Consider the following 18,473-nt stretch of genomic DNA (forward strand, 5'->3'; position numbering starts at 1 on the left):
TATTTTATAAAGGATAGTTAATAACTACTAAGATTTTTGTGTGTTAAAAGCAGGAGCTCTTTTGGAATAAAAATAATAATAGCTGCAGCTCATATATTGATTATTGTATAATGACTAAACTGCTCTCATCTTAGAGGTTCTTGAAAGATGCTTTACATTTAATCCCATTTCCTTGAACATGATTATAATATATATACATAACTGTTATTTCCATCCAATGTTGCTGGATAGAAACAGTGCTTTACTTACCAAATTATAACAATCCTATAGAATTTCATATTTTTTCCTGATTCCTAATTGAATGCCTGGCATTGCTGTTCATTTGCAGGAGAAAAAAGAACTATGGGTTAGCTCGGTCAATGAGAAATTTATACCATTTCAATACAATGTACAACTGTAGTGGACAAATATAATTTGTTTTGTCTTATTTTTTGTTTGTTTGATTTTTTACCTTGATTTTTTTCCCTTTTTCCTTTCAATTTTAAAAAAATACATGTTTTTATTGATTTTAGAGAGAGTAAGGGGGAGAGAGAGAGAAAGGGATAGAAACATCAATGATGAGAGAGAATCATTGATCAGCTGCCTCCTACATGCTCCTTGCTGGGGATGGAGCCCGAAACCTGGCCATGTGCCCTGACAGGGAATCAAACCTGTGATCTCCTGGTTCATGGTTCAACACTCAACCACTGAGCCACACTGGCCGGACTCATTTAATTTTTAATATAGAAAAATTCAATCACACAAAAGTAAAGGAAAAGTATAATGATCCCACCCCAACTACCATTATTTAAGCTAATTCCTCACAACTTCTCCAACTCCCATATAATTTTGAGAAAATCTTAGACATATCATTTTATCTGTTAAAATGTTAGTATATATTTTTAAGGGATAAAAACTATTAAAAATAGTAACCACAATATTATGACATAATGAGCACAATACCAGATCAGACTTATCCTCTCTAATAAAAGGGTAATATGCAAATTAACTATCACTCCGCTATATAAGCCACGCCCACCAACCACGCCCACCAGCCAATCAGGGCGAGTATGCAAATTAACCCCAGCCAAGATGGCTACAGCCACAGAGAGCAAGGTTTCCCAGGTAACAGAGCAAGCCAAGCTTTCCGATAGCCGTTGCAGGCCTAAGCCTCCACTCAAGTTACAAAGTTTCAATTATAGAAGGTAAACAAATTCAAACAGAAATGGGGGCAGAACGGAGCTTGAGAGAGCAGGCCAGGGTTGCCGGCGGCAACAGGGGAAGCAAAGCTTTCTGCACACCCTGGCCGGGCCCAGCCTCTGCTTAAGGCTACAAAGTTTCAATTCTAGAAGGTGAATTAACTGCCATAGAAATGGCTGCCAACCCAGAGGGAGCAGCAGGCTTGGCTCCACTCCAGGCTACAAAGTTTCAATTGTAGAAGGTAAATAAATTCCAGATACCAGGGCCTCTTCTTGGGTTGCCAGGGGGCGAGGCCGGCCTGCAAACCACCACAGGCCCCTCACTCAGGCTGCCCCACGCCCCAAGGGAAACCCCACCCTGATCCAGGACACCCTTCAGGGCAAACCAGCTGGCCCTCACTCGTGCACCAGGCCTCTATCCTATCTAATAAAAGAGTAATATGCAGATTGACAATCACTCCAACACTAAGGTGACCAGATCATCCCGCTTTTGGCGGAACAGTCCCGATTTTTAACAATTTATCCCGCGTCCCACGGCATTTTTAAAAAGTTCCTATCTTTCCAAAAATAGGGACTTTTTTAAAACACCGTGGGACGCGGGACAAATTGTTAAAAATCGGAACTGTCCTGCCAAAGGCAGGACGATCTGGTCACCTTATCCAACACACAATATGTCTGCCCCCATGTGGTCAAAGATCCTGCCCCCATGTGGACACAAATGGCCACTACAAGATGGCCAGCAGGAGAGGGCAGTTGGGAGGCACCCGGCCTGCAAGGGAGGGCAGTTGAGAGGGACCAGGCCTGCAAGGGAGGGCAGTTGAGAGGGACCAGGCTTGCAAGGGAGGGCAGTTGGAGGTGATCAACCCTGCAGGAGAGGGCAGTTAGGGGTGACCAGGTTGGCAGAGGAGGGAAGTTGGGGGCAAACAGGCTGGCAGGGGAGCAGTTAAGCATCAACCAGGCTGGCAGCAGAGTGGTTAGGGGGTGATCAGGCTGGCAGACAGAAGCGGTTAGGGGCAATCAGGAAGGCAGGCAGGCAAGCAGTTGGGAGCCAGCAGTCCTGGATTGTGAGAGGGATGTCCGACTGCCCGTTTAGGCCCGATCCCACCAGGATCGGGCCTAAACGGGCAGTCGGACATCCCTTCAGGAGTCCCAGATTGGAGAGGGTACAGGCTGGGCTGAGGGACACGAATTTCGTGCACCGGGCTTCTAGTTGTTAAATAAACACTAAATCCTTAATATTGAATATTCAGTCAGTTTTAATGTACATTTAATTCATATATGCCATAAATGGTTTGTTGTTGTAGTTTTATACTTTACTTGTTTGATTAGGACTCAAATAGGACCATACATGATGATTAATTATCTCTTTAATGTTTTTTTTTAATCAGTAAGTTTCTCCCTCCATCCCTCTTTTTCCCCCCTTACAATTGCTTTCTAATGAACTGGATTCTCATATTCTTGAAGTGTAGTTTTTCCTATTTCCCATCAACTGGTAGAGAATTGGTCAGATTCTGATTCAATATTCCTTTGGCAAGGTTTTTTTGTTTGCTTGTTTAGCCTCACCTGAGGATATTTTTTTCATTGTTTTTTTAGAGAGAGTGGAAGGGAGGGAGAGAGAAACATTGACATCCATTAGTTGCCTTCTGCGCACACTCCAACAGGGTGTGGTGATCGAACCTGCAACCCAGGTACATGCCCTTGACCAGGAATTGAACCCGAAACCCCTTTGGTTTACAGGCCGATGCTCTAAATATCCAGACACAACAGCCAGGGCTGGCAAGGTATTTTTAGCCTCCATCAGAAAGTATATAATGTATGGTTGATTTTAATTGACTGACTTGTAACATTTCATTTTATTTTATTTGATATATTTTATTGATTTTTTTACAGAGAGGAAGGGAGAGGGAGAGTTAGAAACATTGATGAGAGAGAAACATCAATCAGCTGCCTCCTGCACACCCCCTACTGGGGATGTGCCCACAATCAAGGTACATGCCATTGACCGGAATCGAACCTGGGACCCTTGAGTCCGCAGGCCAGTGCTCTATCCACTGAGCCAAACTGGTTAAGGTTGCCTGGTAACATTTTAATAGCAGTAAAATAAAACCCCACAGTCTTAACACTCTGACATAGTAACTTATTACTTAAAATTCTTTTTATCTTCTGAATAACTAATACATGTTAACAGTTTCATAGGCAAAACTCTATTTATTACAGTATAGTATTTATTTTTCCCCACTGTTATTCAGACCAGCCCTCCCTTCAACTCCAGTTTCTTGCATTATAAGGATCCTTCCTGAAATCCATATTGGCAACACTTGTCTTTTTAATTTGAGCCTGCATTGAATTGTGTTCTAATCAACCAGCAAAGCAGAGCCCTCCTTTCCCCTTCATATCCACACCTCTATCATACAACATATAAAAAGAAAGGGTAGTGTGCACTTGTGCAGCTTTTTGCTCTATTGTATTAGAAGGTTCTTTTTTTTTTTTTTTAGTTACTACTTTTCAAGACGTCTGAGCTTTCCCCCTTTTTAAATTTTCAGTTCCTATGTTTTCCCATGAAGCTGCAATGTATAGAGACAATTAGTCCATGATATGGAATTAAGATAATTTATATTAATAAGTAATAATATCAGCAGCAGCATTGATTTCTCCTGTTCCCAGCCTTGTGTTTACATATAATTTTTTACTAGTTACCAAAATGATAGCTTGTACAGATTCTCACTACTCCTCAGAGCAGTTCTGTAAAGTTTTTATCCTTACTTTTATGTGTAAGGTAACTGTGGCTCAGGGAAATTTAAAATAAGTTTGCCCTAAGTCACATAGCTAAAAATAGCTATACCAATGTGACTCTTGAGTGATCTAATTGTAAAGCCTGTGATGTTTTATGGTGAGCCTAAGACAGATATATTTGAATGCAAATTTTCCTTTTCTTTCAACACTTTAAAGTTTGTTGAGATGTTCATGACCTTGTAATAGGATATTCCCATAGTCTGGGATTCTAGGTTTTTAATCTGCTGAAACTGATTTTCTGTTTGGTGTATTATAAACTCCCAACAAATTTCCAGATAGATAAATGACCTAAACATAATAGGACTGTTGAATAAATCTTGCTAGGCTTATAGAACGAAGCTTTTCTTGCTTAAGATCATAACTTTCCTATTTTTGTTGCCTCCTTATAGTTGAGCTAGAGGCTGGGTACATGAAATTAATGCACCGGGGGGGGGGGGGGGGGCGGGTCCTTCTCAGCCAGGCCTGCACCCTCTCCAATCTGGGACCCCTCAGGGGATATCTGACAGCTGGTTTAGGCCCAATCTCTGTGGGATCAGGCCTAAACTGGCAGTCGGACATCCCTCTCACAGTCTGGACTGCTGGCTCCTAACTGCTCGCCTGCCTGCCTGCCTGATTACCCCTAACCACTTCTGCTTGCCAGCCTGATCGCCCCTAACCGCTGCCCTGCCAGCCTGATTGACGCCTAACTGCTCCCCTACTGGCTTGATCACCCTCAACTGCCCTCCCCTGCTGTTCTGGTCACCCCCAACTGCCCTCCCCTGCCAGCCCGATTGCCCCCAACTGCCCTGCCCTGCTGGTCTGATCTCTCCCCCAACTGCCATCCCCTGATGACCCCCAACTGCCCTCCCCCGCCGGCCTGGTTACTCCTAACTGCCCTCCCCTGCAGGCCTAGTCACACCCAACTGCCCTCTCCTGCCACCCTGGTCACCCCCAACTGCCCTCCCCTGCCGGCCTGGTCACCCTCAACTGCCCTCCCCTGCCAGCCTTATCTCGCCCCCAACTGCCCTCCTCTGCTGGCCTGGTTGCCCCCAACTGCCCTCCCCTGCCGGCCATCTTGTGGCAGCCATATTGTTCAATGTGAGGGCGGCCATCTTGTGATGACATCGTGCATGAGGGCCACCTAGGCTTATTATATAGGATGGCTAAATAGTACTTATATTGATGATTAAAGTATATGAAGTACTATCCTATCTAATAAAGAGGGAATATGCAAATTGACTGTCACAAAGGATGGTGGCACCCATAGCCACAAGATGGCAGCGCCCAGTCCCCTCAGCCCCACCGAAGTCCCCCCGTCCTTTCAGTCCCACTGGGGGGTGGCAGGCGCACGGTACGGCCGGACCTGCCCTCAGCCCCCCAGCCGCCCAGGGGCTGCCTGAGGCTCAGGTAACCAGGGCTGGCCGAGGCTTGCACTGCCGGCAGTGGCAACAGCAGAGGTGTGATGGAGCGTCACCTTCCCCTGATTGCCGGGTCGCCTCCCACCCCTGAGGGCTCCTGGACTTTGAGAGGGGGCAGGCCAGGCTGAGGGACCCCCCCTCCAGTACTTGAATTTTCATGTACCGGGCCTCTAGTCCTATCTAATAAAGAGGGAATATGCTAATTGACCCTCACGCCATAGCAAAGATGGTGGCACCCACAGCCAATAAAGAGGAATATGCTAATTGACTGCCCCACCCTCAAAGATGGCAGCGCCCACAGCCAATAAGGAGGGAATATGCTAATTGACCGCCCCACCCTCAAAGATGGCAGCACCCACAGCCACAAGATGGCGGCGCTCAGTTCCCTCAGCCGCGCGCCTGCCTCTGGAGTCCCCCAGTCCCCCCAGCTGCCCAGGGCCAGCCCAAGGCACAGGCAAGCCTTGGATGGCGGCTTCCCAGCCGCCCAGAGCAGGCGTGAGGTACAGGCAAGCCTTGGATGGCGGCTGCCCAGCTGCCCAGGGCCGCCCGAGGCTCAGGTAACCAGGGCCGGCCGAGGCTTGCGCTGCTGGTAGTGGCAGCAGCAGAGGTGTGATGGGGGCGTCACCTTCCCCTGATCACTGGGTCGCCTCCTGCCCCTCAGGGCTCCCAGACTGTCAGAGGGGACAGGCCAGGCTGAGGGACCCCACCTCCAGTGCATGAATTTTCATGTTCCGGGCCTCTAATCTATATATATAAAAGCCTAAAGGACCATTACAACCGGTTGATGGCTCGACTGGTTGCTATGATGTGCACTGACCACTAGGAGGCAGACGCTCAACACAGGAGCTACCCCCTGGTGATCAGTGCGCTCCCACAGCAGGAGTGCTGCTTAGCCAGAAGCCAAGCTCACAGCTGACGTGCACAGCTGTGGCATGGTGCCAGGCCCCAGCTTGGGCTCCTCCCCAGCCACCTGCCACTTTGGCATTGCTACATCTCTCGGGGGATGTCAGACTGCCGGATCAGTCCAAAACTGGCAGTCTGACATCCCCCAAGGAGTCCTAGATTGCAAGAGGGTGCAGGCCAGGCTGAGGAACCCCACCGGTGCACAAATTCCATGCACCGGGCCTCTAGTTACAATATAAAATGGAATATCTTCTTTCTCATGCTAGGCTTCTGGCTTCCTCATCCCCAATATGAGGTTGTTAGTTAGATTGCCTTTCTTCACCATGTATGCTAAACTACTTGGATTGTGCCATGCAGACAAATAGGCCTGAAAAATAGGGTAGAAAAATGTCCACTTAAAAATCTTGTGTTCTTTTTTATTCAATTCCCTGTTAGATTTTTCTCAAGGGCCATTTTAAATCAGAAAAGCCCTAAAGTATGTAAATATCAACTGTTTGAAATTGACTATCTATTTTAGAGCGATGAAAATGAACAAGAACAACAATCAGATACAGAAGAGGGATCCAATAAGAAAGAAACTCAGGTAAAAAACCTTTATTTTTTGTATTTTGAAGTATGTATTATTTTCTAAGTATTATTTTTTTACTTGTGTTTATGTTTATCCATGAAAGACAGTTACAGCACACTGTACCTTCATGCTAGGGATAGACTTATCAGTGGTTTGCTGGTATCTGGGGTGGAAGGACTGAAAAGGTGCACAAAGAATATTTTAGAGGCAGTGAAAATGTTCTGAATCTTGATTGAGGTGGATTTATGGATAAACACAACTGTCAAAACTCATCAAACTGTATACTCTAAGGTGGATGTAGTTTCTTGCATGTAAATAAGTCTTCAACATTGAAAAGGAAAACAAAAATAGAATAGTACCCTTCAGCAAAGAAAAGTATCTAAAGAATATTCATAAATTACCAGACCCAGATTTTAGTTTTTTAAAATGCAGTTATGTTCTGGAAAAGGCCATAGGCCTTTTTAATTTTCTTCACATTTGTTTAGAAATTTAGTATCTCTAAAGGACTGATCTTTTCAACAATCTTGAAAATTCTGAACTGCATGTGAAGCTCAAGCTGTCTGCCTTCAGGATATATATCTTTAAAGAAAATTAATAAATTTTATCACAGAGAATTTGAGTTATTTTATCATAATACTATTATTTGCTTCAAAAATGTGGCTTTTGTCACGTGGGTTATTATGATTTTCTCTCATTAAGATGTTGTATGGTAATACTTGTACCATATAAATGACACTAGTAATTAAGAATTTAAATGTGACACTAAGCAAGAAACCATAAAAGATTAAGAGATTTGATTTTTTTTTCAGATTTGATTATTTAAACATGTAAAACTATAATATGTCAGAAAAGAAGCCCTTATTAAGACATGTTTAAAACATTGAGACATGTTTTTTGCTCAGGTAGAAGTAAAGAATCTTAGCCTTTTTTCTAACATTTGAAAGATTAGTATTTGTACTATATAAAAGACAGTGAAAAAATAAATGGGGGTGTAATACATAAAATTTATCAATTTACAAAAGAAGGAATACAAGTGACCAGCAGCTTGAAAATGTACTTAATTTCATTAATAATCAAAGACATAATATAAAATAAAATTGCAGAGGTTAATAATGACCAGATTTGGCATAGTTTTGAAATAGGCATTTTCATAGAAGATTTTAATAAATGTATCCTTTTTGGGGATCAGTTTGGCAATACAGAAGCCTTGCAGAAAAGTTTATGCCTTTAAATTTAGCATTTCAATTCTAGAAATCTAGAAGTGACTGGATTATCCTATAATAAAAGCCTAATATGCAAAGTATTCAGTCATCTGGTTGGCCATTCAACCAATCAAAGCGTAATATACTAATGATATGCTAAGGCCACTCAACCACTCACTATGACGTGCACTGACCACCAGGGGGGAGACAGTCGACCAGTTGCTATTACGTGCACTGACCACCAGGGGGCAGATGCTCCAACGGGTAGGTTAGCTTGCTGATGGGGTCAGGCCAATCAGGACTGAGTGAGACGGGCCGAACATGCCCTGGAGCCCTCCCATGGTCCTTCCCCTGCTGGCCAACCTCCCATGTCCCTCCCTGGCCCCAGTCGTGCACCAGTGGGGTCCCTCAGCCTGGCCTGCGCCCTCTTGCAATCCAGGACCCCTTGGGGGATGTCAGAGAGCCGGTTTCGACCCAATCCTGCAGGCCAGGCAGAGAGACCCCACTGGTGCACAAATTCGTGCACCGGGCCTCTAGTGTAAAGATAAATCTACAATGGTATTCATAGCAACATGGCTCTTAAAGCAGAATATTGAAAACACCCCTAAATGTGTGTTGGTAGGGAATAGATTAAATAAAATGTATTTGCATAGATAGATACTTTATGTGTTCAGATGGATATGTGTACAAGAAAGGTTAACTAAGGGATTTGAGGAATGGGGAATTAATAGAGAAACTTATTTTTTTTTTTTAGAATTTAAAGTGAAAGTGTTTATTAGTAAAGAAGTGAGACAGAGAGTAAGCTATTCTACAGACAGAACAGCTAGAGAAACTTTATACTGTGGTGATTTTGTATGAGCTTATGGCACTGTAATCAGAAAAATTAAAAGGGTATTCTTACTTGGGAAAGAATTTTGGAGCACAAAGAGCAAGGACATCTTACTAAGTGAAAAAAGCTGGTCACAAAAAAAGACATACTGTTTGATTCCCCTTATATGAGCTATCTAAAGTAGTCAAACTCATAGAAACATCAAGTGGAATTATGGTGGCCAGGGCTTAGGGATAGGAAGATATATTGAGTTATTCAATGGTTATAGAGCTTCAGTTTTGCTAGATAAAAAAGTTCTAGAGATTTGTTGCACAACATTTTGAATATAGCTACCACTGAACTATCCTCTTAAAACTAATTTAGATGGTAAAAGTTATGTTTTTTACCACAATGTAAATATATATATATTTTAAAACAATGATAACACCATGATTTTTTAAAGAAAAGAAATAGAATCTGAGTGATTTCAATAACTGCATAGAGTTTTTATTCTTAAAGTTTAAATCAGTGAATCAGAGTGCAAACTGTGAGGTGAGATGTGATGTTTTTGTTTGATATGTACACATTTTACTTTATTTGTAAATATTCTCCTGAATTTGAATATCTTTTTTTATTTTTGCACCTCTTTTTATTTGAGATATAATTGATATATAACATATGAGTTGCAGGTGTACAGAATAATAAATCAATGGTTGTATATATTGAGAAATCACCTCAATAAGTCTAGTTAATATCCATCACCACACAAAGGTACAAAATAATTTTTTGTGATGGGAACTTTCATGCTATACTTATACTCTTAGTAGCTTATAAATTTGAATATTTTGAAAATTAAATTTTTAACTTCAAAATTATTAATTGTTATATAACTAAAGAATAAATTAATAAAATAAAGCTTTACATCAGAAAATGGGAAACAAGTGCCCTAGCTGGTTTGGCTCAGTGGATAGAGCGTCAGCCTGCAGACTGAAGAGTCTCAGGTGCAATTCCGGCCAAGGACACATGCCCAGGTTGCAGGCTCGATCCCCAGTACAGGGCGTGCAGGAGGCAGCCTATCAATAATTCTTTCATCATTGATGTTTCTATTTCTCTCTCCCTCTCCCTCCCTCTCTGAAATCAATAAAAAAATATTTTTAAAAAAGAAAATAGGAAACAAATGAAAAATTGATTTTGCAAAAAAATTTAAATACAACTTAGTAAGACATTTTTAGTCTGTGAATTATACTTCAAACAGTCCCAAAGGAACCAGTAATTTTACAGTGCATTCAAAGATAAATGTAACAGGAAAATACAAATATTTTTGTTGATTTTCGAGAGGAAGGGAGATAGAAACATCAATAATGAGAGAGAATCATTGATTGGCTGCCTCCTGCATGGCCCCTACTGGGGATCCAGCCCACAACCCAGGCAAGTACCCTGACAGGGAATTGAACCATGACCTCCTGGTTCTTAGGTCAACACTCAGCCACTAAGCCACACTGGCTGAACTCAGTAAGATTATTTTTGTCCTATTAATTATTACACAAATTAGATAAGAGTTATTGGAACTTCAATATAGCATACCCCTTGTTTGGAAAATTTTTAAATAATTATAATTTTCTAACCCTAATTTCTAAACTTTAAAGGATGTATAGCTGGGTTTTCAAGAAAGTAAATTTTAAATGAAATATGTGTATACTTAATGCCAGACGTTGGGTGCCATTTAGTGCTGGGGTCTTAATTCGGCATCTAGAAGGGTTCTGGAATCTGGAGAAGGGGCTGTATGTAAATTAAATAAGAGTTCAGAGACAAAACATAATTTTAAAAGGCATTTGGGGGGCAGAGGAGCTTTAGCTAAAGGAGCTAAGTTCTCCTCGCCTCAGGACCCCTTGCTTTTTATTAACACAAATTGTCCTAAGGCAAGGTAGAGATATACACATCAAAGGGTAGGGTTTCATACAGAAGCATTGTCAGATTGGGGAATTACCTCCAGCTGTTCAGTTGTTTGGCCAACAGGAGGCAATAACATGTAGATTAAGATGCCCTGAGCTGTCTGGCAGCAAGCAGTCATCCTTTTCAGGTTTGGGGAAATGCGTTTAGCCATTCCCAGCAGGCGATAACATATGTAACTCAGCCCTTGTTGAGTCCCCAAGTCCCATCAACCTTTCGATGAAACTCTTGCAATTATAACATGCTGGAACTGGCTTCCGGCATATACTGTTTTATATAAAATACTTAGGTATTCATTTGTTTGTTTCTTATGTCATTGTCTCAAAAATAGAAAAATGAGAAAAGTAGTTTATTTGAATTGCACATAGTAAACTTGACATTTTTTAATGAAAGTATGTTATTTTTTCCTGCTGAATGGGTATAGTAATGGATATGTGTCTTGGTCTATTTTTTTTTCTATTTAAAAAAATAATATATGGTGGAATTTGTAGGAATTCACAAAAATTGACCATAAATTGCCCAATGTAATTATATAATACTGTGCATGTAAAAATATACAGTGTCTGTGTTGTTGAACTTCTTTCTAAGGACAACCATGTTAAAGTTAAAACAGATACAGTAATTAGGTGTTAGTTTTATAGTGTGAAAACGGTATTTATGTTATGTTAAATTTACTTGATTAATCAATAAGTTACTTTAATGAAGCATAAAAATTTAGTATCTGTTTTTCTCTTTTTTTTTTTTTCTAGACTGATTCCATTTCTAGGTATGTTTTACTACCTTCTTTTCATTCTTTCTAAAACTATGTGGCTAGATATTTATGAATTTTGTAAGTTGATAAAATATTTTGAGTAGTAAAAATCTATTTATAATTTAGATGACCTAGTAACTGTTCTTTGTCAAAGTCTTTACTTTTAATTCTGTAGTCCCAGTAAGTCACGATTTCTCTTGATCTTTACAACAATGATAACTTTTAAGTTTTCCTAAGCTTCTTAAGTTACTTTAACAATGACTATGTCATTATTAACAACAGAGGCTGATGAAACCCACCAGAAATTTATTTCATTAGGCATTCAGAATCTTCTCTCTTATTTGCTTTTAAGTAAAAGAAAGCCATGCAAACACTAACAAGTGTCATCTAGCTCAAAATTATTGATCTTTTTAGAATACTTCCCTGAATCTAATCTCTATTTCATTTTTCTTACCATAATTGTTATCCAAGGCCTTTTAAAACCAGGAATAAGTTTTTATGTACTGATGATTGTATTGAGTTGAAATGTAGAGGCATTATTAGAAAATGTACCCTGAATTCAGAACCAGATAAGAAGAGAATTCTTATTTACAAATCTATTATCCATCACTTTGGATAGACTGTTATTAATTCATCAAATAAAAAATGTTATAATTTTAAAGCATAATATATACCACTTCAAAAATAAGAAAAGTGCTACCAATTAAATTGTAATACATCATCAATTGTAAGCCCTGTTCTGATTTCAAAGATGATAAAGTGTGAAAAAAAATGTACAATTTAAAAATTTTGAAGTAATTTATCATGATGTGAAACCAGTTTTGACTTTTAGATATAGAAATATTGAATCTCTTCCCCAAAAAATGGAAATTAATAGTATTAAAAATAACTTCCCATTTATTATCTAAGCGACCATTATGACCGGTCGACCGAACGACCGGTCGCTATGACACACACTAACCACCAGGGGGCTGACGCTCAATGCAGGAGCTGCCCGCTGGCGGTTAGTGCACTCCCACAGCCAACCTCCCGCTGCCGGCCAGCCTCCCACAGTCTGTCCCCCAGCCGGCCACAGACCCCACCCATGCACGAATTCGTGCACCGGGTCTCTGGTATATTATAAAAGTTGATTAGATAACAGATGAGGGAGAATGTTATCTACTATTTGGACTATCAAGTTAATATATACTAGGATGCATGTTGATGTAAGTTGTGAAAGCCTATAATAAAGATTTTGACTTAAACTCATCTTTTGAAGATATGAAACCAGTTCCACGTCAGCTAGTGATCGGTATGATTCCTTGCTGGGTCGCTCTGGATCATACAGTTACTTAGAAGAAAGAAAACCTTACAGTAGCAGGCTAGAAAAGGATGACTCAACTGACTTTAAAAAGGTACTTGGGTTATTTAGTTAAATTTAATTTAAAATAATCTGCTTGCTAAGATATATATGTTGAGATATTCCTAGAAACTCATAAAGAAATCAATATCTTACTCTAATTTTTAGTTTGGAGCAATTAATGGTAAGTAGAATATAAATAGCTGTTCGTTTGTTTGTTTGTTTGTTTGTTTGTTTGTTTTTTAAAAGGAAAGGGGAAAGTGCCCAAGACTTTATTTTACATTTAAGTGTCTCAGACCAGTAACTGTGATACTGTGACTTAGCTGAAAAGAGACATTGGGGCAGGGTGTGTGTGTATAAAAGCATGTACACACACTTCTTTATTTGTTACTAGGAAGCAGCCAAAGAATGCAACTTTTGCTAGGAGAATATAGTTTTTCCTAGGTAAGTGAAAAACTATGGTAGCTCAACTGCTGTTAATGATTAAGGGGGAAGTAATTAAGAAATAAATGGAAAGTCAACAATCAAGGATTCTGACTGTCACAATTCTTCATATTATGAGCTTGGAATAAACCTGATGAAGTATGTTGGAAAAAAAGAAGGCTTGTGGAATTTGTATATGTTCCCAGGTATTTGGCAGCTATTTGAATTACCCACTTTCTTAAAGTCAAACCAGCAAGGGAAGAAAGGTTAGTTTTCATTATGAATAAGATTCAGAGACTTTTTTTTTTTTTCCAGTAAAGAAGTTAACACTGAACTGTGTTACAGGAGTGAACTTCCACTCATGGGCAATGTAGATGGAGATATTGTCCCTGCTTGTATGGGTATCTTCCATGTATTGGGAGAGACAGACATTACAATCATACTAATGTATGTATACCTTAAAACAAGTATTCTGAAACAGTTTTATAAAGTGTGTAACAGAGTTATATAAAGTTTTATACAGTAAGGAAACAGTTTTATAAATGAATGTATAAAGGAAAGTGTCAGCACCTGAGGATGGATTTCCTAAGGAAGTGAAGCTGGAGCCAAAGGACAGAAAGATGATTAGTAGTTAACTGGCAAAAATGGGAGAGAAAAAAGTGTTCCAGAGAGAGTGAACTGCAGGCACATAGACCTGATGGTGGAAGGGTACCTGATGCATTGAAGCAGTTAAATTTTCATTAGGGCTAGTTAACGGAAGGGATGGTAGTATGAGATTGCAACTAGATGTGTAGGCTGGGACCAAAACCATATGGTGCCTTACAGGCTATTTTAAGGATATCCTTATACTGAGAACATTGGGATGCCATTAGGGGTTTTTTAATGTATGAAATGGAGGTGTTAATGGAATGGTTGCTTTATGAAAATTGAGATTGTCATTTTGAAAAGTTTACTTGCTGCTACATACAAAACATTATATGGAGATCAGGAGAGTAAGTCTAGCATTAGAATAGTTTAGCTAAGAGAATATTATCGCCATTTATCGTGGTAGTAATAGATATGAGAGAAAAACAAGTAGTAAATTCAGGCATTATGAGAGTGTTCAAGAAATATTTCACTTGCCTTTTAACTTTAGTAAAAATAATACAAATATAATGATAAATGCAACTGATAGTTCTCACTGTCAGGAATTGAAGAGAGCATGATAGACAGAAAAGCTCATAGACCACAAATAAAAATCACAGTGTCTCCGGAGCTCCAGCTATTGTTACTATGCAGTTACTGTCCCTCTTTATCAGAAAACTGAATTTTTTTTAATGGAAACTCAAAAGTCAGATTTTTTTTAGTGACGTCTTTTATTTTAAATACTGGAGCTAGTTTCTAAGAGTTTATGTAGGGCAAATATACCTGTGTAATCAGAACTCTGCATTGCAACTTTTAAAATATATTTTAATGTATCCTTTAATACCTCATGTTACCTTAATCTTTCTATACAAGTTTTAATATTGTGAAGTAATCAATAGGAAATCTTACCAAACTATTAGGGCACAAAAGTAATTTGTTCTTCTTCCTTTATTTTTATAGCTTTATGAACAAATTCTAGCTGAAAATGAAAAGCTGAAAGCACAGCTACATGATACAAACATGGAACTGACAGATCTTAAATTGCAGTTGGAAAAGGCTACCCAGGTTTGAACCTTTTTCCTTTTGTTACTCTAAAGGCAATGGTTGTGATTTATTCTATCTAAAATATTGCATTGCAATGTTCTCTAGTGTTCTAAACATAAGTTTGGTTACTGATAATAGCTTATTTATTAGAAAGAATCAATATAATACAGCTTAATGATCATTTCATCTACCTTTTTCTAAAGTGAATTAAAAATATAGACGTATAGCCTCAAAATGGAAAGTCTAAATATTTTTAAGCCTTCTAATACTTATGTTGTGGTACATGAAGGATTTAAGTGCTTATTTCCAGAATACCAAATGTGGCAAGTCATTGAAAGCATCTATACAGAATCTCCTTAAAGTTATACATTTCTTTATAATAATTTTTATTTGTTATAAATATTTCCTATTCAAAAAATGGTGATTTGATATAGTAATACTGGAAGAAGATAATTGTAGTTATAACTCATTTTGCCTTCCTTCTATGCAGTAGCCTAGAGGAGAGTATTTTAGACAAGAAAATTGGGATAGCCAAGCAGAATTAAAAACCTTGTTCATTTGTTCTAAGATGTGTAGGGTCTAGGAACTGTTTCCCAAGCTCTTTCTTGGAACACTAGTCCTGGGAGACAGTAATAGGCACATTCCCTTCTCCTCCTCCTCCTGCCCCCACTTCAAAAAAAAAAAGCTTTGTGATCCAAGAAACTTGGGAAATACTATATATTCTACATCTCAGAGCTTTTACAGGGTCTATTTATATGTCAAAGGCTCTAAGGGATCCTGTCATTGTTAAGAAAACAAACTTGTTTAAATTTCACATGGGATTTTTTAACATGAGCACATTTCTGCAATACAACTCTTAGAATCCAGTTTGAAAGCACTAATTAAAATATCTCCAGTTCGATAAATGATACTGCATACTTTCTTTGACCGCTTTTTTACACTCATCTTTTTCATAATTTTTAAAACTTATTTTCTGTGTTGAACTTATACTTGTTACCACTTTTTATTGTTGTTGTTAGCCATTATTATGTTGTAAAGCAATTGTCCATGCAAAATGCAAGCTGTGCTAAAATTCTAGGGCCCAAGCTAACCTTATGAGGTTATGAAGGCTCTTCAGATTTCATTAATTAATGAGATTTTACTATAAAGATACACAGAGCAAACAAAGCGAACAAACAAACTTTAGACACTGATCAGTATGATGCTTACTAGAAGTAAATGGGGTCAAAAAATGGTGACGGGAGGAGACAAGATTTCGGGTGGTGAGCACACAGTGCAATATACAGATGATGTATTATAGAATTGTAGGCTTGAAATTCATATAATGTTATTAACCAATATCAGCCCAATAAATTTAATTTTAAAAATGGGAGGGAGCCCAGCCGGTGTGGCTCAGTGGTTGAACGTTGACCTATGAACCAGAAGGTCATAGTTCAATTCCCTGTCAGGGCACAAGCCCGAGCTTAATCCCCTTTGTGGGGCATACAGGTGGCAGCTGATCATTAATTCTCTTTCATCATTGATGTTTCTCTCTCTGAAATCAATAAAAATATATATTTTTTAAATTATAAAGTAAGGGGGGAAAGATACACAGAGAAGTAAACAAACACATTTCATAGTGATGTGTCAAAAACTTAGAATGTTATACAAGTTAAAACTTGCTGGCTTATCCTTAGCTTCATAGTAAACTGGAATGTCATCCTTCTTCAGGTTGCATTAGTAGCTTAGTGAGCCTCTGTATGTGAAAATATCATAACTAGTTTTCTGAAAATAGCTTTAGGTCTAGAGATTTGGTAACTATTATTCTACTAAGAATCTTGAAATGTAGGTGTATTTGATAGTATTTAGCCAATGGACTCTAGAGTCCTTGAATCCTGCCTTAGCCTAGCCACCTTCCTCCATATACAGTCTCCAAGGGAGGGAAGTAGGCTAACTTACCAGAAACTGGTTTGATAAATTTTGTCAAATGTCAATTCACCACATTTACTAATTCTGATTTTAATATAACATCTAGAATATTTTTCAGAAATATTAACAAAAGTTGATTTTTTAACCTAAGAAATTGGTAAATGAATCATAAAATTGCTAAAATGTTATATGGGGAAAAAATCCCCAATAAAATACTAATTTTCTATCTAAAACTTATTTAATGTCTACTTGATGGCATTGTTCCATCTAGTTCTGATTTATTCCAGCTGCTTTTGAATATAATTTAATTCTTCAATCTTTTAAGCATTTTTAGGATTCATTTCATGTTCTGAACTGTTATATTAGCCTTTGTTTTAAATTTCTAGCAATTAAAATATAAATTTAAATTTCAGAAAGAAATAAGGATTAGCTGAAACAGTTTCATCATGATAGAAATTCTGAATTTGATTTATAAGAATAAACAACTGAAATGACACACCCTCTTTGTTTTTCATTACATTTATATCCCTTATATATTTCTTACTTTTCTTGCAGAGACAAGAAAGATATACTGATAGGTCACTATTGGAAATGGAAAAAAGGGTAAGTGTCCATTTTATTGAATACTAGAGGCCCGATGCATGAAATTCGTGCAAGAGTAGGCCTTCCTTCCCCCAGCTGCCGGCACCGGCTTCCCTCTGGCACCAGGGACCCAGGCTTCCCTCACAACCCTGGCTTCATCCGGAAGGTTGTCTGGAAGGACGTCTGGTCTAATTAGCATATTACGCTTTTATTATTATAGATCATTTTCCCACTTTATTGTTTTGTGTAAGCAACAGTTTTTTTTTAGTTTTTGTGGATGGTAGTTTTAATGAGTTTAAATTAATACTCATTAATTTAATTAGAATGTTTTCTAGCTTACCTTCTTTGGGTGTCTGTGGGATATCTGTAAGTGTGAAATTGTCTTATTAAATAAGACTTAATTTGTCATATCATTATTTTAATTGATTAAAAATATCTTGCCTTAATTCTGAAATGTACACACACATTATGATAGTGAATCTGATATTTTTTGAGATGCCATTTATCTCTTTGATTTTTGATACTAATATACTGAAAACATTGTAATCATGTATACATTTAGTTTAATTCTTTGCAAAATTAAAATACTTTCATTCTTGAAATAAATTTTTTAAAGCTTCAGTGAGCATCAGATTTTCAAATTCTTTTAAAAGTTAATTTAATAATACTTAATTTCATTTTGGGTTTAAATATTAACTTAAGTAAAATATTTTAAACAAAAAAATGATTATAAGGAAATTCTTTTGCCATTTTATGTCTTTCTGTAATTTTTTATATGGCTGTGATATTTTCATTTCTCTCTGTTTATTATTTTTATTGTTCAGGGTCATAGGAATAACTCTGCAAGTTTAGTCTAAACAGTTGAGAATGTATAAATGATCAAAAGTTAAGGGACAAGTGCTCTAAGAGTATCTATAATGCAAGTGAGTTGTGACTTGTAAGGTTTCAAGCAGAGAAGAAATTACATCCTTGGTATCTATGATCTCTAGATCAAAGAATAAAT

The 18,473-nt window shown here is 38.3% G+C and overlaps 1 protein-coding gene across 7 annotated transcripts in view; it reads left to right on the forward strand.

The window, feature by feature from the left end:
• Positions 1 to 18,473, forward strand: part of PPP1R12A (protein phosphatase 1 regulatory subunit 12A) — a 150,478-nt gene that overhangs the window by 124,830 nt on the left and 7,175 nt on the right. For 6 of the 7 annotated variants that reach the window (XM_008143815.3, XM_028148616.2, XM_008143817.3 and 3 more), the window contains 5 exons: positions 6,789 to 6,854; positions 11,549 to 11,565; positions 12,809 to 12,944; positions 14,897 to 15,001; positions 17,444 to 17,491. In XM_008143815.3, the coding sequence (XP_008142037.2) occupies positions 6,789 to 6,854; positions 11,549 to 11,565; positions 12,809 to 12,944; positions 14,897 to 15,001; positions 17,444 to 17,491 (372 nt within the window). Of the gene's footprint in view, positions 1 to 6,788; positions 6,855 to 11,548; positions 11,566 to 12,808; positions 12,945 to 13,627; positions 13,760 to 14,896; positions 15,002 to 17,443; positions 17,492 to 18,473 lie in introns of those variants that run through there. The other variant, XR_008556573.1, reaches the window with a different exon arrangement.

Source organism: Eptesicus fuscus, chromosome 7 (genome assembly GCF_027574615.1).
Source record: "Eptesicus fuscus isolate TK198812 chromosome 7, DD_ASM_mEF_20220401, whole genome shotgun sequence".
NCBI lineage: Eukaryota > Metazoa > Chordata > Mammalia > Chiroptera > Vespertilionidae > Eptesicus > Eptesicus fuscus.